The following is a 23,585-nucleotide window of genomic DNA, read 5'->3' as shown; positions in this document are numbered from 1 at the left end:
GAATGTTTGGCCTATTTCCACAGTGTTCCCAATTTATTTTATCTTTTACTGTAATCAGAAGCCATTAAAATAATGCTCTGTTTTAAAGCTACTGATGAAAGTTTGATATTAGAAAATAGCTTAATAAAATCCAGGTTTTTAATGCAATGTCTTAGTTTGAACACCTGGATGGTCAGTGATCTGTTTTTGAGCATAAAAAAGCACTTAATACATTTGTAAGCTCATGGCAGCTAGTGGACGAATACTTTGGTTTGGCAGCTCAACTGAGGGCTGAATAAATGTGCAGTATGTGAGTTATGTCTTTCTGAAACAGCCCAAACATGCTCAGTTGGTGGAACATAAATATCACATATTAGCTACACACAACTCTTTATGAATTCCTTCAGCTCTCCTGGTCCCTGTGGACATTCATTTAGCTAATTATCTTGACCAGAGCAACCCATGCTTACTGAGGGGTTAAAGGTTCTTGCTCAGGCTTTGACTGCACACACAGCATTTGATGGACGTTTGGCAGTTACTGGTCAAGTTTCTTTTGTTAGCAGCAGTAGAATTTAATACAACCAACTCATTCCAGCTCCATATGTTGCCATTATACCATTGTTTGCTCAGATGAGGCAGAACACTGAAAAACCCTTTCACTGAACTCTACCAGTGTCTGGAAAATATCATGCTATGCATCTCATGCTTAAACCCCGCAATTTAGTTTTTTCAGCATAGCAGTCAGTAATTTCTTGCTTTGTGTGACAAAAGAGGCATATTCAGTCTTTACTGTTTGTATTTTCTGTGATTATTTGTGACAGATCTGATCCTCTATTTCCTTTAACAGGGTGCTCAAGATCGGTACATTGGAGTGGTACCACGAAAACGTCCGTGCCCGCTTCAAACGCTTCGGCAGCGCCAAGGTGATGAGATCTCTCTTCAAAAGGTTGAGCGGAGAAAGCAGTTGCTCTCAGAATGACCTTGAAGGTGAGCAGTTCATTTTATGTTATCAAGCTGCTGTGCGTTGTTTTCTGTACAGAAATTATATGTGGCGCTACTAAACTGGTTTTTGAAACATTTAGGTTTCCCCAACATAATGCTTGCCATGAAAAGTGACTTTAATACTTCTGTCTGGAATGTTTAAATCCTTGATCCACTTGTGAAAAGCATAAGTAGTACTAGATTAGATAAGTAGATGATTAGCACACCTTTACCTAACAAATATAGTTAGTTTGGCCTTTTAGCAAAGAGATTAACCCCACAGCAGCTGACTGAAGCTGCTCAGTGGTCAACAGTCAAAAAAAGTTATGCTAGGCAGCTGTCAAGTGGGGATCTGCAGCCTGTATGAACGTGAAGCAGTGCTAATCAAAGGTTACAAATGTGTTAGAATGACAGGTCTCAGGTCAAGGTTACTTTTAAGGGACAACCCTAACAAATTTCCATCTGTTCCACTCATTTCTTTACAAGCCCTCAGGAGGTGCTGCAGGTCAGAAGTTGAGTCTGCCAGAGAGCATTGCTGGAACTTGAGCTTACCATAAGAAATCCTCAATAAATGAAAAGCTTCAAGGAGATTCAACAGCTGCATTCTGTACTGTAACTGCATGGAAAATATGTCTCAGCATTTAGAATCACACTACGGCATCTGAAAGTTTGTGAAACGCATTCAGCGCGTATGTGAATTGTGTCAAGTTCAAGAATCGGACTGCAATAATTCTTAGTATTTCCCATATACTCCCTGTGAACAGCAAAAGTCCAAGCAAGTACCACAGATATTATCCTGCTGAATGCTACGCTATTAACCAAATCTCAACCCAATGGAACACATATGGGAGATCAGAACAGTGCTCATCATAAAAAACATACCAAATTAGGAAATGTTACTTGAAACAATGACAGGAGCAGATATTTGGAGAGCGTCAAAGGTACTCTGGAAGCTCCTGGTGGTCCAACACCTTGCTAAGTCACGTACAGGTCCAGTGTGTAGGATTTAGTGGCATCTAGTGGTGAAGCTGCAGAATGCAACTAACTGAACACCTTAAGTGTCTGTATTTAACAGCCTAGGAGTGAGAACATACTGTGGCTAAGCAAACGAAAACACAAAGATTCCTATGTTGAGATGATTATACACTGAACTTGAATATTATATGCCATTTTGTCAATACATCCTCCTAAATGTTACGCACTGGACCTTTTAATTTTTCACCCATCTGTGTATGAGACCCTTCATTTTTGTGACACTGAGTCACAAGAATGAAGTTTCCTGTCTCAGATAGTAAGCAATCATCAGGAGGCTGCCAAATCTGTCACAGGGATTTTTATCTCTTCCATCTTTCCTGTTTTTCCGGCTCTGGCTCCTCACAGCTGTACCGAGTGCTGTCACAGACTAGTATCTCGGGCCTGGATACAGCTCGGCACCAGGTCCTCCATTGTCAGGCTTTTGTCCTTATCTGACCAGTGTACTCGGAAACTCATTTCCACTGACATTTCCACAGCCTACTGTACCTCTGCAGACATTACTACCAGAGACTCTAATGTGGTAACAAGTCCTGTTTATGTTTGCTGCTCGTGTTTAAAGTCTGATGCAGTGACGGTATGAGGCTTCATCAAAACCTTTCCAGCACTTTTTGCTCTACTTTTGAAGTTGCTCACACAGCATTGCCTCTATCCTCTGGCCACACCCAGAGCATATAAAACAAGTGCCCTTGGAGCACAACTGTATTTCAGTTTTAAGCATTATTATACACAGCAGGTCTCCAAGTGAGATCATAGCATCAGGAGATCAATGAATTATGAGGAGGCAGCCTGGTACTGCTTACGCTGAGTCACCCTCGAGGATTTTGGGAATGGATACAGAGCAAGTTGGTTGGCTGGCTTAGCCCAGCGGGCCTTGTGATCATCCAGTCACATGTCTCCCATTCTGCGCCTGGGGCCCTGCAGCTCTCCACCGACCAGAAGCAGGGAGAGGGATAGAGAAAGAGGGTGGGAGAACAAAACTTCTGTTTGTCATGTATTTATGTAGAATCTAACCGTCGGAGCGCACACAGATGCAAGCTGTAGTTATGAAACACAGTCATAAATATGCATGTTAACAGATGCATTATGTTTAAAAATGATCGGCAACTCATCACATTCATGTGACCACATGGATTGAATTCAACATGCATGACTGTACTCACACACACACACACACACACACACACACACACACACACACACACAAACACACACACACACACACACACACACAGAGAGAGACAGATGCATTCTTTTGCTGTCTTTCTTTCTGTATGTTTTCCGCTGTGGTCCGTTGGGCCCCCAAAGCTCGGAGGGTGTCATCCTATGTGTCTTTGTGCACACTGGGAGATGTAACAGTGATTCTTACAACAGAGTCTTTGTTCACATACGTTGCATATAAAAGGAGTTCAACTCAGTTACTTGGCTAACCCCAGCTCCTCAGTTTAATGGTGCTACTGCTGCTTCGGATTATTATTTTATGTGGAAAGTAAGGACTACCTGAATTATCCCAATTTGCAGAGCTATTTATTATAGTTACATAATGGCAAAATTGCAAACCTCATCTCAGTCATTTTCATTGTAGGAGACAAGAGTGAGAAGGATAAATTATATGAAACATAACTAAATAAGCAACGTCTTCTTTCATCTTCTCTGTTTTCCAGAGACCCATGAGTATGACACACACCACAATGAGTGCACTAAACTAAATGACTGATCCAAATCATAGGGAGAGGTCAGATATTGTTGACAGACACATACATGTTTTGATTTAAATGCATCCTTCTTTCCCTTTTATTAACAGTTTGGTGCTTTTAACCTTCTTACCTCATGTAACCTGAGAACATTTCTGCAGTCTCGCTCGGTGAGACTGCACTTAAGACACAGGTGAGCGTTGAGCTGTCGTCATTAGTGTAGCAGGTATTTCAATCCCTTCAGGAAGTTAAGATGTTGCTAGTTAATGCAAATTCAGTCAACCTAGTGAATTCTAACTGTAACAAAATTGCAGACCATGCAGACATTTGCAACGCGGACATCTTACAATTTCCTTGAAAGGCTTTTCAGTAACGTTTCTTGGAGCTTTCCACGCTTTTGTACAATACCAAAAATTTTTTTTTTTACAATTTTTGCAATTTTCCCTCTTTGTCCCTCAATATCATTGCAATTTTCAACCGACAGACATTGCCATCTCTAGAGCCAGGTTGCCAGCCTAATAAAAAAAAATTAAATAGATGATTTACTGTTTTCTTTAGGGGACTTAGACTCTTGACGCATGGCTACAGCCCTGGTCACACATTTTCAGTTACTTACACTGATTTTCAGACATGTTGGAGTCATTTTCAGTGGATCTGGGTGGTCAAGGCTAGATTAGGTAAAACAGGGGGGACTACCACATCCACAGGGGTTTCGAAGGCCCCATCTTTGTGCTAAATGGTTTGTGGCCGTTTGATTAATTGGAAATTTGTTTGGGAATATGCATTGCAAAACGTTTTTACCGGGGGTCAGTTTGAGCCCACACATTGTTTTTTACCCCGAGGCCCCTTTGAGGCTTAATCCAGCAATGTGTGTGGTCTGACTTAGATCCACTTGGGAGTCACATTAATGTTTAAAAGTAGTGTACTTACAATAAGAGGTAGCCAGACTGTTCAATTATTTGTAAACAGATTAACACTGTAAATCAGGGTTATTTGAAAATATAATCTCAGTATAAAATATTCATTACTGGCCTATTAAACGGATCCATTTGGTAGTTGGAGTTTTGAACTTCTCATATAGTGAGTACAGTGGTTTGGGAACAGACCAGAAGGGTCTGGTTAGGCTGGTACAGTCAGCGCTTGCCTGGCTTTTATTAATATTGGCATATCGAGAGTAGAAGAGCAGAGCCAGGGAAGTTTTAGTCAGGGAAGGGTCAACAAATCATTAGAGGGAGTTCTTACTACTAATATATCATTATCATTAGAGGTAATACTAAAAGTTGTTCTAATGGTGTCTTTTGTGTCACATGTTCTCTGCAGTGCAGTAACTGTTGTTGTCGTTGTTCTGCATGAGCTTTTCACTTTGTCTGCTGATCTGGCGAGCTCACTCTTGAACTTTTGCTTCTCCCTGCAGCTTTTCTTGTTCCCCATCGGTCCTTCCTCTCTCTCTCTCTCTCTCTCTCTCTCTCTCTCTCTCTCTCTCTTTCTCTCTCTCTCTGTAAGAGGGAATTGTTACTTAGAGATGCAACAAACCAACATATACAACTCTCATAAAGAGGTGCTGAAAACACACAGTGTTCCTTCCTGTTGCCTCCCAGCACTGCAGATGGAAATAGAAAAAAGCACTTGATTTGTTGCAAGGCGTACAGTGTTCCCCCTGCTGCAAAGACAAAAGGTCATGGGTAAGAGTGACCCAGCGGGTGTGAAAGAGGTGTTACTCTCTACTCATGATGAATGTAGTTTGCATAATGTGACTGTGAGGTTTGCTTACACAGGAGAGTCATAAATGCACGCTTTAGGTCAACGCTAACATGCCTGCCTTCTTTATCAGCAGATGGATATGAGGAGCACAGTATGGACGGCACAGATTCACAACACTACAAAGGGGTAATTCATTTTATTTTTATTATTTTCTCTTACGATTGAAGCACTTGTACACGTGTGCTTCTTTCTACTTTGTTACTAATGCTTAATCTCTGTTTGCTCTGTTGAGGACAATAAATAAATAGACATCTTGCAGCTATTTCGTCGGCACTTAAGTTTTAGTGAGTTTGTGGCCAGCAGGAAGCACTCCAGTGATATGCATCATAAAACAAGAATCAGATATCAATTTGTTTTCAGCAGAGCGTTTGTTAGTTCTGGTGATTTTTACTGCTAATTTATGTTGAGACTTGGACATGTGGAAGTAAACAACGCTCAATTCACTTCAGTTCTGTTGATTTGTTTCCTGCTTCTTCATTATAAAGGTTTTTAGTGAGGGAAATCAAAGCAGATCTGCAAAAACAGGCAGTTTCATTCAAGTCAGCATTTGTGCACTCAACAACTTGACACCGATGTATGCGATGCTGTCGGGTCAGAAAACAGTGCTTGTCTGCACGGGGTTATCTATGTGATCTAGGTCAGCCCTCAAGAGCAACTGGAATGCTTTAACAGCTAAGGTACGGTCAAAACCAGCGCTAGCAGCGGTGTATTGTGGGTAAATACCAGGCTGTCATGCATCCACATACACACACACACATAATCCCAGTCCGAGCAGAGTTGAAAGAGACTCTGGTTCAAGTCCTGAGATTGTTAAAAAAAAAAAAAGGGGGGGCACTGAGGCCACTGGAATTCATCATAAAACCAAAACTACTATTGTTTACACCACAGTCTCTGTGTAATGTGGGAGCTAAGCTTTGTTTATTTTCAATCACTGCAGCCGCTGCTGAGTAGAAGAAAATGTTGACGGGACTCTTGGGCTCTCGCGGGTCTGTGGATGCTATGTCTTATTTACATCTTATATGATTGGACTTTTGATGGATGTTATAAAAAAAAAAGACAGACTTACAGGAAAGGCCAAGTGGAGCTTCCCCCTGCATCCCTCGTTTGATTTTTCACTTCGACAGAGTGCCCTCTACTGTTTCAAATAGAGTACTGCCTGTTGAAACACCCCAGGTGTCAGAAACACAGAGCTTGTATCTGGGTCTTTAAAAGAAGTCCCTGTCTTTCTACTCACACAGCCAAACAGCATGTTCCCCTCATGTAACAACATTACATTTAAAGCTGCAGTAGGTAGATTTTCTAAGAATAACTTTTTATCTTATTTGCTAAAACATTTCACTATAGCCTGATAGTAGTGCACAACACAGATAATCCATGAGAAAAACAGCTTCCTCTCACTCCTCCTTGTGCTCCTAACAGCATTTGCAAGAATCTACCTCATCTGAAGGAAAACAACCAATCAGAGCCGAGAAAGATAGTTGATTGTTGAGTCTGAATTAAAAAATATTCTTTCTGCTGCACATAAAAACAGATTGTTAACCCGTTTCCCAAGTTGTCTCTTATTATTAATTATATTGGCATGTATTGATGTTATTTTCCGATATTTTCATACAAAATAATTTATATTGCTTGCTGCTTGTGTTTTGAAAAATAGCACGTATATGTGTCATTTCTGGCTTTTTTTCAAGCTCGAGTCGTCTAATAAATGCATACAGAACAGCACTAAGTGGTGTGAACCTTTTTAAAATGATCCACATACAGTAGGCCTGTTGGGTTTTTTTTGGATGAGGATTTCACTTGGGGTCGAATCCTTTCTTTTCTCTCTTTCTTACCTCTCTGCTCTCTCTTTTGGTGACGGTGTTTTTTTCCCCTTTTCTGCTCTCCGAAGATGAAAAAGGCCAAAAGGCGGCTTACCGTCGATCCCATTGATTTCGAACTGGGCTGCGACTACTCTATCGAATCAAGAGGACGGTCAAATCAGGTAAAGGATGGACAACCCCAGAACCAACAGCTCCCCCCCTGCCCCCAATGCCCCGCCCCGACTGAAACCAGACTAATCTGCATGCCTTCATACAACGGGCCTCTGTCTGTTTCTTCTTTAGCTTGTTTCTGTTTTCTTTCTCTGCCAAACGTTGTCTGGTTCGGCGAGACAATATTACATAAGTGTCGAGCACTGTCATTATTCATTCTCGTATCTGGCCACAATACACTGGTTGTGTACATCCAGATTCTGCATGCTTGCGTGCGCAGACACTAACATGTATTGTCAGCTCATTAACACAATGAACATTTCACAGAATATAAAGGGACTCAAGACATGAAACCAAGCCAACTGTGGCTGTATCATTTGGGGAACATGTGAAAAATAGACTCTGAAAAATGAACCAGAAAGTAAAGAAATTAAAAGTTTGGACGTGCTGAGACACTAAGACACCAAACTAATGCCAGTAAACATCAGTTGTAATTGGAAACTTAGCTAAATATAACATAATTCACTTGCTGTGCCACCACTTTATTATTTCACTGTCACCCATTATTGTCTTTGCTTAATTAGACTATTTCTATTACTTATCAAAACTGATATAATTTGCATGCAGAGTATGAATAGGAATATTTTACTGTAGCTGGTAACTTCATCTACTTAGTAGTCACAAGTGTAAATGCAATAACTCATTTTGGAGGTACTTTTATCATCTAAAACTAATTCATGTAGCTTTGAATGAATGTGAAGCAAACAAATTTTAGAATTTGCCAATTATTGTGGCCAAACTTTGTATTTTTCTTACAATTTTTCTGACAACCCCAATGTCTCCACCCATGCACCATCTTCCACCGACCTACCGAAGTCTGAAACACATTAGCTCCTTTGCTAATGCATGCAAGATTTCTCCCAGTAGCACTCACCACTCTCCGTCCTCGTTCTCAGACCCCGGTGTCCCAGGACATCATGGACATGGACGTGGGTGTGAGAGAGTCGATGCTTGCTGAGGCTGACATGGCCTCGGTTTTCCAGCAGATTCTGGAGGAGCAACGCGAAGTTCTGGAGCTGGGAATGGCGCCACAGCAAGGTAAAGAAAGGACGAAACACAGCTGAATGGTTTCGACAAACTGCTGGATAAAAACAGCATGTACACAACCCTTCTATCACAGGCGCATGTTGAGGAACCATTCTGCTGAGTTAGTGACAATGTTACGTATGAGATACAAGGCCTAGCTCGCTATAATGGAGCTCCACAACTTTAAAGAATTGGCATTACTTCCTTAAACATGAAATTCGGCCACTTTTCCACATGATAGCATCATTTTCTGTCAGCACTGGTTAACTGGCTACAATATATACCAATGCTTGCTTTACTAAATTAGCTACAATTCAAACTGTGCTACATAAGCATTACTATGGAATCACACAGGCTAGTTATTAAACTTGTTAACGCTGAACGTAACCTGCACCAAAATCATCTTTTTAAGCTGTTATGCAGCCACAATAACGAGTTTTGACTTAACTTAAATGTGGAAACACCCCCTCGTATTTTCTCCAGATGACCTTACGTACCCAGACAGCCGAACTATTCCATCTCGCTCCATCTCCCGGCTCAGCTACTCTTCATGTGGCAGCGGTAGCGCCTGGGGACCCCGGAGCAGCAGCAGCTATCTGCCCGGCCCTGACGACTCGGAGGGGGAGGATGACCACGGCCAGCCCTACCCTCTCTACCAGTCTCATCTGCGCCCCTGCAGCCACACCTCCCAGGAGAGCCTTAACTCAGCAACCCCTGCGCCACAGGTCTTTTTAAAGAAATCTTTCATCTTTAAATCATTATATATCATTAATTAGGCACTTTTGGGACACTCATAAATCCAGTTTTAATGTTTTTCACATTGTAATAACGTCAGTAGAAGGTTTTTATTCTGTGGGATGAGGAAGGTCTTTGGGTTCATTATATATTTGGCCTGCAGTCCTCACCCCTTAACACACTGTGAATTAGAGATGTGACAATTACAATATCCAACTTTCTTACGCAATGAATTCCCATCACCGCACGTATATTCTGTCTGATATCAATCAACTTTATTGACGTATATACAAACCATATGGCTTTTAACAATGGATTATAAAAGTTGATTGTTTTTTGCTTGGCACAGTTTAAAAGAATTTTAGACCAAGAGACACTAAAAACCAAATAAACATTCAAAAGGGTGGCTATTATTTAGATTTTTTTTTACTATTTTTTGCTTTACCTTATCAGAAGAAGAAACAATGTGAAAAATGTCCCAAATGGTATAGCTCAGAGCTCAAGTTGAGAGGAATTTGCTTCCCCTGTTTAGGTTGTAAGAAAAATGCCTAGTTTGGCACAAACTCTCTGCACAATAATTAATCATGCTTTCACATGTATTAGCAAACAAACTGATTTTCCTTTTATTACTCTAGGTCTTTGTAGCAGAAAACACACAAACACGAGTTCATCGGGCTGACACACTGAGTGATGTTGGGGCAACAGCTGCTAGATCAGAGGGAGCTTACGTACATTACATCAGTGTCTATTTATGTGTCAGCATACAAGTCAGTCCCTGGAAAGGATCGCAACAACTGTTCACTGGGAGCAGATAAAAAACAGACTGTGTTTACCATTAATTTGACTTATTAGTGGGAGGACAGAAATCAATACATGTCTACATGTGTCCTTGTGTGCCCTCTGGGGGGGTTGAGTTCATACGGAAGCGTATTGATGCCATGCCAGTAAAAACTATATTAGGATATTTTTCACGATATAACAAGATGTTTTTATTACTTATATAATATTATATATATTTAGAAGTGGGTATACTGTTAATTTACACTCAAACTCTTGTGTATTTCACCCAAAAATGGTCCATTGTAGCTTAAATTCTGCTGCTTGTCTTTCAGGAGTATAGATCATTATCAGGTCAGGTCTTCTTTACTGGCCTGATCTGGATTGTAGAAAAATGTCTCTCTGTGGATTCAAATGAATGATGGACTTATACAAGTATTAATCATACTGGTTTAAATAAACAGTTTGATAGTATTGGTAGTAATTAAAGGCCTGTCCCATACAGAGGCCTGTTCCAAATATTGGCAGATTGAGTTCAAGGATTAAAGGAAAACAAAAGCCTGGGCTATTAATTGAAGTTAATCATTAATAATTACTCCATTCAGTCATGAAAATAGGACAGCTATGTCACGCCTTCGCCATCCTAGGCTTGCAGAACTGAATTATTAAAGTTATGACGTGTTGTGGTATAATAATAGATATAAAATAATAATAATAATAGAAGTTATTGTGTTAAAATATCTTGAATTTGAAAAGCCTTTTTTCTTATATAAACTTTCCACTATATAACATGACACTGAGATGCTTTTATTTTTGTGGCATGGCAGCAATGCGCCGTCCTAGATTCAGACACAGTGTGGAGGTTAATGTTGAATTATTGAGGTATAACTCGGATAATCTGAATCAAAATGTGTTTTTTGTGGTCATTAAAGATAAGAAATATGAAAACAAATTAAGTTAAGAAAGGGGAAAAAAAGGCCCTGATGTTATCAGTCCCACCTGGCTGTGCTGGTCGCCACCTTTGATATCTCGTGTCATGGCAGCTTTGTCTCACAGCTGGACAACAGGCCAGGAGACACAAACAGGACACCGACAGCCCAAACATGTGCCTGTCAGACATCAAAAACCCACCGTGATAATCCTCATTGGCTGTGAGGTCCGAGCTCAACGCAGACACCGGTGACTCATCGGGGTCTGTCGCGTCCTGACGGTTCTGATTCCAATCTGGAAAACATTTCGAGCCACTGAAGCGAGGTTGAAAGCTAAGTGACGTATCCGATTTTGATCGTGTTTGTGGAACAAGACATCACGATGAGTCAACAAGCACAGACTGTGTACAGGCTCAGGGCACATGTGGGGCAGACAGGGTGTCGAGCAGCCTTCTTCTTTGAGGGACCCCTTTTTCTATCATTTAGCAAACTAAGTGACATATTTTATGGAGATCTAATATTGTATGCAACAGTGAACTCAGTAACTGCAAGACGTCTGTGTAAAACAAGTGGTTTGGATGAATTTTGAGCAGATTATTTCCTATTTAAGGAACTTTTTATGCAATTCTTTGTCTGTATTATGTATTTTTTATCATTGTTAACAATCATACAGACTTAATACGTTTCTTTTTGGACAGATTCAGTGTTTAAAATGTACAATTTACTTTAAATATATTTTTCTTCACAGAAGTGACCCAAAAGCTGAGATATAGGCCTAATGTGTTTTTATTTAGTTTTCTCGCATGCCTCAAAATCACTGTGCATCGTCACCACGTTTTGCACATAACATGACATAGCGTAAAGATAGAAGACTTAGCTTTCCGTCATGCTCTAGCTATTGTAGTTTTTATTTTTGATGTATTTAAACAGGATAATGCAAAAAAAAAAAAACGGCTGCCCTGTGGGAGGAACTGTTTTAGCTATAGAGACTAAAAACTTTTTTACACGAGTCTGTAAACAAGCCTCAAGTGGCCGTTCGTGGAACTGCAGTTTATTTTATTTTCTTCTGGTGTGTTGGGTTCTGAAACAAGGATGACCTACATTCAAAACTCAGCTTGAACACATTCCTGTGCAGACAAAGACAGAGGGCTGAAAATAATGGGCTTCTCACGCTACGTGTTTGTCCTGTCTAGACACAACGCGAACATCTCAATGCATCCAATCATATGTCGGCGGAAACAGCCCTAAATTCAGCTGATCTGGTTATAGGTTAGGATAAGGTTAGGAATAGTGTCGTAGTCTGAGAGGAGCTATTGTCTGAGATGCACAACTCAGGGCAAAGAGGTTGCTTTCACATCAAAGATATGTCTGACTGTCTGCTTGACTTCCGGAGTTGAATATGACTTATTGCATTATAACCCGTCATCCAAAGGAAACGTGCCTTTTATTCCACTCGTGCAAAAGATAAACTAAATATACAGCATCATTTCTAGGAGATTTTATTTTTTCTCCCTGTCGACATTTATTTCATCAAACTGATTTCAGAGAGGACCCTCTCAATTATTGTGGAATCAGATTTGGGGATGAGGTGATTTGGCTCAGAGCTCAGACTCTGATGAAACCATGTGAAAGTGCAGCATGGACTTTATTAGGAGAGTAATTAATTGAAGGCCATCTGTATTTGAAAGCCCTATTTCTGGGTCAATTTGTTTTTTGATTTGAGTGAAAGTGGTATCATATGAAGTGCAGAGAGTGTTGTCAACAGTCCCATGTAAACTGAACTGCAGTGTCTTGTATCTTGTTTTAAAGAAACTATCCATGTTCCTTCCTTCTATGCTTCTGCTATCCTTCGATCATTAATCTGCTTAGTTGTTAATTATATTGAAACAAAAAATGTTTGTCAGTGACACTGACGAGCTAAAAATAGATCTTTGACAGTAAAAACTATGACGAAATGTTTGTTTTGGTTAGCAGACATTTTAAAAAATTATATAATTTTCCCCCAATAAGACCCCCTTTATGTATAACTGTAACGCTGCTTTGTCACTTGACCGGCCCGCCAAAACCCGTTATACACCCCGCTCAGCCCGGGTCCTGTGGGTTGTGAGTATTAAAAGTGTTAATTAAGATAGTAAAACACTTGATACTGTCACCTTTACTACTATACTTATATCCTATATGGCCTAATTAAATTAGTTTAACTTTTCATTGACTAAAACTGGACTTAAATGTTATGTGCTATCGTCCACTAAAACAAGAATAATACAATGAAGGATGTGACTACAACTAATAAGCATTTTCATCCGAAAGACTAAGACTAAATGTAAAATAGCAGCCGAACACTGGTTAACTTTTCTTTCTTCATTATATCTTCATCATCTGACTGCAGCCTCTCTCTCTCTTTCTCCAGATCACTGACCTGAACAGACGCATGTCAGCCATTGAGACCCTCTTGAACCACTTAGAGCAGAAGGTCACCTCAACATACGACCAGGTAAATCCATTGAAACGCACAGAATCATCATCATCATCATCATCAAAAGGAGGCTCTGGGAATTACATGAGCAGGCGAACAAAAAATATTCAAAAGGTTGGCAAGAACATGTTTACATATAGCGTACATAGCCACAGCAACAGGCACTCTGACTTTGTTTTCAGCTATGACATAAAGTATAAACCAACATACTGATGATAAATGAGTATGCAACAAACATTTGGTTTTATTAAATGAACTTTTACTGGACACAGAAAGAAACAACGTCCCGTTCCTCAGACTGCGCTCTGCATTCATACTCTTTGCTGCACACACACAGCTGATGTTAATTCAAGTCTGTGAGGACTGAGGGGGGATGTATAGCCTGCTGGGATTTGGCCTTAACTTCACAGAATACACTGTTGATGACCCCTGAGTGACTGCCATGTTTCCATATGGATGCTTATGGCTGTAGCTTAACATTCATCACCTGTCAGGAAATGCAGATATGTGCACACCATATGATGTGTGACGGTCTGCTCCATAGGCTACTTTTTATTTCTTTCTAATTCATCCTGCTGCTCGCAAGTTGGTGAAGAGTGAACAGTGATATTTATTAGTCAGCTAGATGAAATCATTGTTGGTTTTGGTCTATTTAAGGATCTCCTCCAGACATGTATTAATGTGTCTGATATGTTTTTTTCCACAATTTCCACATTAAAATCCTGAAAAATGAATCAACTCCTTCTACCTCATTGAAAATAAATGTACAAATTTTGTTAATTCTCAGTGTCTTTGCACTGGTGGCTTTACATTTTTTTTACGTCACACTTGTATAGGTTGCATACTGGACCAGCCTTGACTTTCAAACTATTTGTAATCAAATCATCTTCATAAAATCAGACTTTCAGTGAACACAGAGAATCTTTTCACTTTCAGCAGATGAATGTGAAAACATTCTTCTAGTGTAAAAACTGTGCACAGACATCATTCAAACAGCACTAATGACCTATGTGTGAAGTGAAAGGGGTTGCTACTTATGACAACCCCACAGAGAATTATCACCTGACTGCAGTTCTACAGAGCATTTTTAGCATCTTTCAGCTCATTGTTTAAAAAAAAAAAAACATACACCAATGCAGCGATCAACAGTTCAGTCTTGTGAACGTGGCCTTTCTTCTAACCTGCTGGTAAAGCTAAACGTGACCTGTGGGTTTATTCGAGTGTTTAGCTTTCAGAAATGTTTCTGTGCTAATAATGAGGCATTTTATGTGCAGCTCATTGTTCAAGCATTCTGATAATGAAGAGCGGCACACACTCCTCATATCCATCCTCCTCTCATCAACAGCGGTGTCTCATGTGGGTTTGGTGTCTGTTTTTAATTGGAACGTGAGCCCTGAAATCCACACCAATATCATCAGATGACATGCCAACCCACAAAAACAGCAAGCCGTAAACAAACATAGAACTTCAGCTCGCCTGGTAATTAGTGGCTGTTCGCCTTTCGAATGAGAGCAAAATGTGATAGACTCATGCTTTTTCCTCTTTCTTTTGGAAAACCACAACTTAAATCAATTCAGCACATGTTTTTTGCCAGTTTTGTCAGAGTCTGCACGCAGCACGTCCCGTGTTAATGTCCGTCTGATTACCATAGTAACAGGAGAGTTGTGCTTTCATGCATCCAGGCGGTCTTCTAGACGTGCTAGTTCCTGTTTAAGATCACAGGCGTGTCAGTGGCGTGGTGGGTGGAGGAGCTTTGGCCAAGAACTCCCTTCTCTTTGGTCTACCTCACAAATACCTCCATAAACTTCAACTGGTTCAGAACTGTGCAGCTCGGATCATCACCAGGACCCCCTCCATCCACCACATCACCCCTGTTTTGCAGCAACTCCACTGGCTCCCGGTCAAACTCTGCATAGACTTCAAAATCCTCCTGTTTACGTTCAAGGCCATCCACAACCTTTCCCCTCCTTATCTGTCCGATCTCCTCCAATCGCCACCCCTTCCCGTTCCCTCAGATCTGTCTCCTCTGTCCACCTCTCTGTCCCTCCCGCCCGCCTCGTCACAATGGGGAGCAGGGCATTCAGCCGCTCTGCCCCCCGACTCTGGAACTCACTTCCATCGGACATCGGGAACCTGGACTCTCTCCCCCTCTTCAAATCAAGACTAAAAACTCACCTATTCAGAACTGCATACCCCACTTAACTATCTACATCGTCTTTTTCCTGTCTGGTTCTTATTTCTTACTATTTTTTATTTTTATGTATTGTACGGTGTTCCTCGAGTGCCCAGAGAGGCGCCTTTAAATAAAATGTATTATTATTAAGATGCATTGTGCAGAAAGCAGGTGCAACACAGGACGACGGTTTATTGCAGTCAATCGCACACAGGCAACTGACCTCGCTAACACTACTGTTGCTAGTTAGTTAGTTAGTTAGTTTACAACCATACGGAGCATTGGCACCAATACCGGCTTATTTTTTACTGGATTTCTAAATAATATTAATCAAAAATGAACCTGCTTCTACTTTTTATCACCTGTGTGTCAGCCCTGTTTCATGTGAGGTAGAAATTATACTGTCCACAGCGACGTTGTCTCACAGAAAATGTAATCGAATCTACTGCGGGGGTCCTTGACGTGAATAAGTTTGGGAACCTCTGCCCATCTAATCTGTTTGTCCTGAACGTTGCCTGCTTTTGCTCACCCAATCACTCATTTTAAGTCAAACAAAAACACACATTATTAACACACGTATTCTCTGCTCTGTTCCTGCAACCCAACCAGGCTCCTCCGACTCCAAACAGCACCTCTCCTCTTCCTCAGTGGGAGGAGGTGGACCTAGAGGAGCAGCAACTCAGACAGAAGCTGCAGGAGATGACGGACAACATCAGTGACCACAGCCTGAGCTCGGATGAGGACGAGCCCAGCAGGCCACACTCCTCCCAAGAGATCCCAGCATGGAGAAGCCCAGAGGGGGAGGCCAAGCCCTCTAGACTGCCTACCAGACCCACATCCAGAACAAGCATCATAATCTCCAGACTTGAGGAGGAGCAGCCTCAGCAGGTAGAGATCTCTGTGGCTGAGGAGGGTAAAATTCTGTGTTCTTATGCAAGCATTCTTACTTGGATTAACACTCAACAGAAAGTTCATTAGAAACAAACTGCACATCTGGATTGTTGCACTTAAAAAAAAAAAACCCAAACAGCAAGGCTCATGAAATCCCATACCACCTCTGCTGGAATCCAGTTCAGGCACATACTGCAGTCATAAATCAAGTCACTCAGCCTTAGCGTTTATTTTTCCTTTGCAACCATTTCTCCAAGATTTTCTAAAACACAGAATTGACTTGAAAAATAGCTCCTTCTTCAGTTAGTCTGCTAAGTTGCCTGAACTGTTTTCACTGGCATTTTTTCCCCTTTAAAAGTAACAGAACGAACAGTGCTCTGGTGAGTAATGATATTCTGTTTTTTTCACATAACTTTAGTATAGGATTGTTCAAACTGCAATACCCTCTCTTAAGGATTTAAAGTATCACATAACACTAACTTGTACAAGCAGGAAAACAGAATCTGATAACGCTCTAACTCGTGGAGCTGCCTGTTTTGTTTCCATTGTGACTAAAGGGGGCAAAGGTCAATGTGTTTTCTGTTCTGCTTATTATCAAACCAAATGGCTTTTTCTGACCCACTGACTATAGTGAGTTATGAATGACAACCTGCCTCTACAGGATATGCTGTTTATGGAAGAGTGAATGTTGCTGTTCATATAATAAAAGCTCTTCTAGACTTTCAAAATGTTACCACGACTGTGGACGCCCTGGTAGCTCCCCTGGTAGAGCTGTCGCCCCATGTACCAAGGCTGAGTCCTTGCTGCAGCGGCCGTGGTTTCGACTTTGACCTGTGGCCCTTTGCTGCATGTGATCAAACTCTTACCGAAGCCAGTCAAATGAGAAAAAAACATCTTTGACCTCGAGAAAATCCTCCTGTGCCGTTTAATTGCTCTTCTTTCAGTGAAGTAATTCTCTCCAGTTCTGATACAACTGATGCATCTACACTAACCTCTTTAGCAGCTGCCATTGTTGTCACTCCTCACACCGTGCCACACACATCTAGCGTTAAACCACACCTGTAGCTCATGCTGTAGCTGCCAGCAGTTCCTCAGAGGACGCTGATTTGTCTGTAACTAACTGTGTTCAGATACATATCCAGCAGCCTTGCAAGGTTAATAAAATGCCCCACCACCCCCACAAAAAAGAAAATTCTCAATCAATTTTTGATGTGGCAAAACAAATCAGCAATTATTTTAAATTTGTCCCATTTCTGTTGTAGACATATCTTTCAACAGAGAGCCTGGAGAGGAAATTGCACCCCCTGGAGGAGGGACCAAAGGAAAGCTTCAAAGGCTCAACAGCCTTACTGGTGGAGCTGGAGGACAAGGTAGCACAAGCAGCTGCCAACGTCCAGAACGCCCAGAGTGAGGTAAGAAAAAAATATATATTATATAATATACTTGCTTAAAAGAGATAGAAACAGTAGAAGCATCAGTCACTTTCTCTCTTTTTACCTCAAGGTCTCTTACATAGAGAACAGGATCGCTGCCCTGAATGCTGCTGGCATGCCAGTGGATAAAAGAAGAAGGGTAAAGATATTTAACTACCATTGTCATGATTATAAATGTTTGTTTATATTAAATACGTTTCATATAGTGTGAACTCAAACAATTGCACAGGTAGAGCTGTTCTAATGGGATAATGGACTTGACTTGGTGGTCTTGGATATGACTCCCAGTTCTTGCCCACTTAGATTCAAATCAACCAATAAGATCATTTCTATTCCCTAAGCAGGTCTGTCTCTGATAAGTGTTTCTACACTCCATAGTGCCAAGAAAAAGGCTGATCAGTCATATATTTTCCCACATTCTCACTTTTTGCTTTTCTGTTTGTTTCCCGCTTTGGTGTCTTCCAGTCTGCAATCCCGATCCAAGCAAGAAGACTTTCCCACAACTTTCCCACAAGTAAGAACTGACACTGCTGCCCTTGAGAATAATCCCCAGGGCCTTTTTCGACTGACTCAAAACATCTTAACCTTGTTAAACTCAGAGAACACGATGATCTGTTTTGTGAGTCGGTGAACACTGAGTACTATTGTACTACAGCTTCAGTTTTCCCATCTGTATGTCAGATACTGAAATTTCTCCACATGCAGGATTCCCACAAGCGTGCTGTTCTATAAACGGTAGAATTTATTTTGAATAGGAGTTATAAAATAATAAATAATAAATAGTTTTGTTGGCCACTTAGAAGCTCTGCTGGGGCACTTCGGACTGAAATAGTGCATTACCTTGCTCATTGGGTCCTGACCAGCCGTTATACCGTTACTGATGTGAACCGTGATATTAAAAAAATTAAATATTGATATAATGTTAATAATACACATATGATAATGTCGTGTAAGTAATCCAGCGTCTTTTAAATAATTTCTGTTTCTTTCTGGCCGTAGTGCACCTTACCTAACGCTGGTTGATACCTGCTATAAAACAGGAAAAAAGGAGACGCAGTAACTAGATAGCAAGCTACTATATGATGTGTGGCTTCTGCTGCCGTGCAAAAAAGAGACAAAACACACACTTTACATTCAAGAGGACAAGCTATAGATTTGACTGAAAGCATTATTTATTCACGTTATATAGATATCACAATAATATCATTCATTTGGCCAAGATAATCATGTAGTGAAAATCTGATATCATGACTCTACTTTTAATTAACATTCCCAATGCTAATAATGATAATGCTTTTCTAACATTGTTAGTCTCTAAATAAGCTTCCAGCTTTTAGGTTTGTAACACGATGACATGGGAAACTGCAATCTGACTTTATAACTGTTCGAAGTTTAGAGCCAGTAGAACATGGATGTACAATGTAGTTGCTGTATGTTTCCAGGCCAGGTGGACAAGTTTGTGAGGAACTCCCTCTACAGGGGCTCCCTGACACAGAGGAACCCAGTGGCCAAGCCCAAGACCAGGGCTACCTTTGCGGTATGACCCCACTCTGCGGTGCTGGGTACAGTGAAGAGTTCAGTTCCAATAGTGTAATGCTACCATTTGAAAAAAAAAGCCTAACCTACACAGGCAAACGTAACTATTGGAAAAAATGTGAACATGTGATAGCAGATTGCTTTAGTCTGTCCTAAAGATATTGAACTTAAAGGAATAGTCTGACATTTTGGGAAATACACTTATTCACTGTCTTGCATTGATTAGCAGATAGATGCCACTCTCATGTCTATACATTAAGTAGAGAGATAGTGACAGGCGATTAGCTTAGTTTAGCATAAAGACCGGAGACCAAACAACAAGCTATTTAAAGATGAACTTAACCCCAAAACACCATACTTACTATTTAAATATAAGATGTAGGAACTTCCTAATCCAGAGATCCGGAGAGAAAGAGTAAGAGAGAGAAGGTGAAAGAAGCATGGCCCAAGAGAAGAGGGAGAGACCCTGGTTGGTAACAGAGCTGTAGACTGTGATAACTCTGAGCAGCATGCCTGGGAATTAATTGCAATATATAATATATATATATATATATATATATATATATATATATATATATATATTATATATTTCTCACCTTTTCCCTGATGGTCTGAATAAGTTGCTAAATTAGTTGTTTTTTAGAAATTAAAGTCAAGTCATTCTTATACTTTTGTTACAACAGATTAATTAGTGAGCTTTTTATTTAACAAACAGACATAAGTGGTATTGATTGTCTCATCTCTTGGCGAGAATGCAAATAATCATTTCCCAAAATATTACACTGTTCCTTTAGATTATTTTTCCATTCCATATGGCTCTGTTGCTGGAAACGAACTCTTCATTTACTGGTTACACTGGGCTTTGACCTCTGCTTCTGGTGGATTATTTTGGTTTCCAATCAAGCTTTGTAGTGGTTTGAAATAATTGTATTTTCTTTTATTTTTGCTTGCCTCTTCCGTTTCAATCAAATAACAAATCCTTTTGCAATTCTTGCATTATTAAGAGTGTATGCCCAATGTGCCGACTTTATTTAATTATTCAAGTTGTTAAAATCTCTCTGCACTCAGTAAAGATAAGGTAAGGGATAATTGCATTTTCTTTCATTTGTGCTTCTTCTGTTTCAATCAAATAACAAATTCAGTTCAGTTCTTGCATTATTGAGAATGTACTCCCTATGTGCCAGCTTTATTCAGTTACTAAAGTTGTTTACATTTCTTAAAACCTGGTAAAGATTATAATCAAATCCTTTTTCAGTGTTAATTTTTTGTTTTTTTTACTTTTACACAAGCACTGATACTATTAATGTGTGCACTTGCTTGGGTCTTTTGTTTTGCCTCAGTCTGAATAAAGCAGGAAGAACTGAGAAGAAACATAACAGGCGTAATTAGATGATGGAAAAAAAACAATGCAATATGGCTGTTTGCTGTGATCTTAAATACCCTAATGTGTATTCAATTTAGGAGGAACATATGTGCATGCATCACACAGCTCTGTCTGGAAGAGGGTGTCACTGTTTCGACTGCCAAGATTTCTGAGTTTAACGTACTTAAAGTTAACGATAAAGATTTGAGACACGACCACGCAGTATGCTTCAGGTGTATCTTTTTTTTAAAAGAAATCTTCTTCAGCCATGAATGAGGCACTTTTTTTGCAAACTTTTATAAGTGTGGGAGCTAAAGATTCTTGTCTTGGAGCTGAGCTGTGATCCAGACTCCAGCAGTCTAAGTCCAAGACACTGTTGAGCGTAATTGTATCTGTAATTTTCACTATTTGCTTATTATCCACCCTCTCCTCTATATGTACTAGTAAAGATGAAACAATGAGCACAAACGTAATGATTATTTTTGTACTTGAATGTGCTTTAATGTGCTCTATTCTCAATTTCCTGTCCGTTTATTTGCTTTAATCATTCACATACCCTCACATCTCACACGGTGATTCATCGGCCATCAACATGTTTATATATTACAGACCTGTTTTTAGTTCCTGTTGTATTCATTTTTATTTTTTTTTGTCTTACTTGCTGATAATGATTTCATGACTAACAATGAATTTATTAACCCAATCAGAGCATGTCGTGATTGATCTAGCTAGCTGTTGATCAAACAGCCAATCATTGCCTGTCTCCATCTCTCTCTTCTTGCAGAAACCAGTAATGACACAGGACTCGTGAGGAGGAGGCTGAGCATTTTGTGACTGACGGATTGTGACCACGTTTGTTATTACACTTTGTAAAAAATTGAAATTTTGCAGGAATGAAAGAGAGATTCCTATTTTAATAGAGACTGTCAGCTGGGATGGAAGCGCTTACATTTATATTTACAAATGTGTCCTTGTGATATTATTGTGTTATTTTACTGGGCTAGATCCACATTATATTTATATGTAGTATATGTTGCACATGACATGGAATAACTTTGCTAGAGCTGCATTTCATGGTATATTTATGGTTTGCATACAGTAGCATTCAAGTTAACAGTGTCATCTGAAATCTATTATTTATTCCATTGTTTCCGCCAAAGAAATGAAAACATGAAACGAAATGATGATGATTTTAAATTGTGTTATTTTGCCAGTCAAAAATCAGGACAGTAACAATAATTACTAATCAGTTTCGGATTTTTCATTTTTCATCTTCATGAACAATTGCTTAGCTATTATAACTAGAGGAAAGGTGAATTGATTGTAAAATTTTCATTATATGATAGCAAAGTTTAATATGGTTAATTAAATATATTGTGATATATATATATATATATATATATATATAAAGCAAATAAATACATTTATGCACATTCAATGTGTATTATGGCACAGTATTGAAAATACATTTATATTAAACTTTTTTTAAATTTTCTTCTGCAAATATTTATGCCAACAAGAGCTTTAATGGAAATGGGCTTGTGTGAGGTACTTGGTCAGTGTATTACCTACAGTAGATAGAGGTCAGTTCGCCCTCAGTTTGGAGAAACAGACAGTAGTCCCAGCAGAGAATCACAGCAATGCTCTCTTGTGGACCAGTGCTGCATAAAAACGTGTTTTAGCCACATTAAAAGGGCCCACATCAAAAAAATCAAGCTTCAGTTTAGGCTATATTAAGAATATTTTCACAGCTTTACCTTGCTGTAAAACTGTAGAGTTTCCGTAGTCCTGCGCATTAAGCCCAACTCTGTGGTAAAGCAGTGAAAATATTCTTAATATAGTGTACACATTTTACATTTTTCTGCCACCTCCAGTCACAGCTTTGCGTAACTCTGCTTCTGTGCCATGATTCCTATGTGCTTCCCCAAACTGGGGGCGCACTGACCACCACCTACTGTAATAGTAATACACTGACTTTGTATAAGTACCTCACAGAACCCCACTTCAAAAAACACAAACTATCCCTTTAAAGGCAGAATTAGCAGGATATCATACAAAATATATATATAATATAATATATAATATAAATATGGTTTGATGATTTTCATAAACTGTAGCCACATACAGACAGGTGAAAGTTAAAGAAAGCAGAAACACAAATATTTCCATTTTGAGCTCATTGAATGGTTTAATGAGCCTGACAGTGATATAAATCAGATCCTGTGACCTTTGGAGTCGCAGATTTTCCTTAAATTAGTCACTCATCTTTAGCTTTTTTAAATTGTATTCTGTTATTTCCATGTTTGAGATCCCAGTTTGTACCCTCTTATTAAATTATTTGCAAACTAAACTGATTCTGTCATTGTATCTTTTTTTATTTTCCTTATTAAGCACTATTGTTGTTTCCGACCATAACTGGAACATCAAACAGCATTTTCTGCAGCGCTTCCCTTGTGCATTTAATTCGCCTTTGTTGCCTCTTTCTGTGGCAGAACTGCATTATCTCACCATAACCTCAACCAATGTGTTTATTGTTAATACAGTGTTGGCAGCCTCTGATAGCGTTCACATTTGCCTGTTATTGCCTTTTATGGATCACCACACAGTCCTCTTCTGATGTATATTTTTTCCTTTTGGTTGTTATTCATTTACATGACTGAACGACCCCGTTTGTTCCTTGAATCCACAGCTTGTATCAGTTTGCACTCAGCAGATGCTTTCAAGGTCCTTTACAAAAGATCTTTTATGAAGTCGACACAAATGTTAAAG

The 23,585-nt window shown here is 39.7% G+C and overlaps 1 protein-coding gene across 7 annotated transcripts in view; it reads left to right on the top strand.

Moving 5' to 3' along the window:
- The window catches only part of mlphb (melanophilin b), a 37,109-nt gene extending 13,943 nt beyond the window's left edge, over positions 1–23,166 (top strand). The window contains exons 4-15 of one of the 7 annotated variants that reach the window (XM_051404030.1): positions 827–966; positions 5,521–5,573; positions 7,336–7,428; positions 8,374–8,515; positions 8,987–9,228; positions 13,355–13,438; positions 16,203–16,481; positions 17,747–17,896; positions 17,988–18,056; positions 18,383–18,431; positions 19,360–19,454; positions 21,601–23,166. In XM_051404030.1, the coding sequence (XP_051259990.1) occupies positions 827–966; positions 5,521–5,573; positions 7,336–7,428; positions 8,374–8,515; positions 8,987–9,228; positions 13,355–13,438; positions 16,203–16,481; positions 17,747–17,896; positions 17,988–18,056; positions 18,383–18,431; positions 19,360–19,454; positions 21,601–21,627 (1,423 nt within the window). In that variant the 3' untranslated portion in view covers positions 21,628–23,166. Of the gene's footprint in view, positions 1–826; positions 967–5,517; positions 5,574–7,335; positions 7,429–8,373; positions 8,516–8,986; positions 9,229–13,354; positions 13,439–16,202; positions 16,482–17,746; positions 17,897–17,987; positions 18,057–18,382; positions 18,432–19,359; positions 19,455–21,600 lie in introns of those variants that run through there. The other 6 variants (XM_051404029.1, XR_007885242.1, XR_007885243.1 and 3 more) reach the window with 6 other exon arrangements.
- Positions 23,167–23,585: the final 419 nt, after the last annotated feature.

The sequence above is a fragment of the Dicentrarchus labrax genome, unplaced genomic scaffold (assembly GCF_905237075.1).
Source record: "Dicentrarchus labrax unplaced genomic scaffold, dlabrax2021, whole genome shotgun sequence".
In the NCBI taxonomy this organism is placed as follows: Eukaryota; Metazoa; Chordata; class Actinopteri; family Moronidae; genus Dicentrarchus; species Dicentrarchus labrax.
Note: the sequence above shows the minus strand (reverse complement) of the source record. Positions and strands in the feature narration are given on the sequence as shown.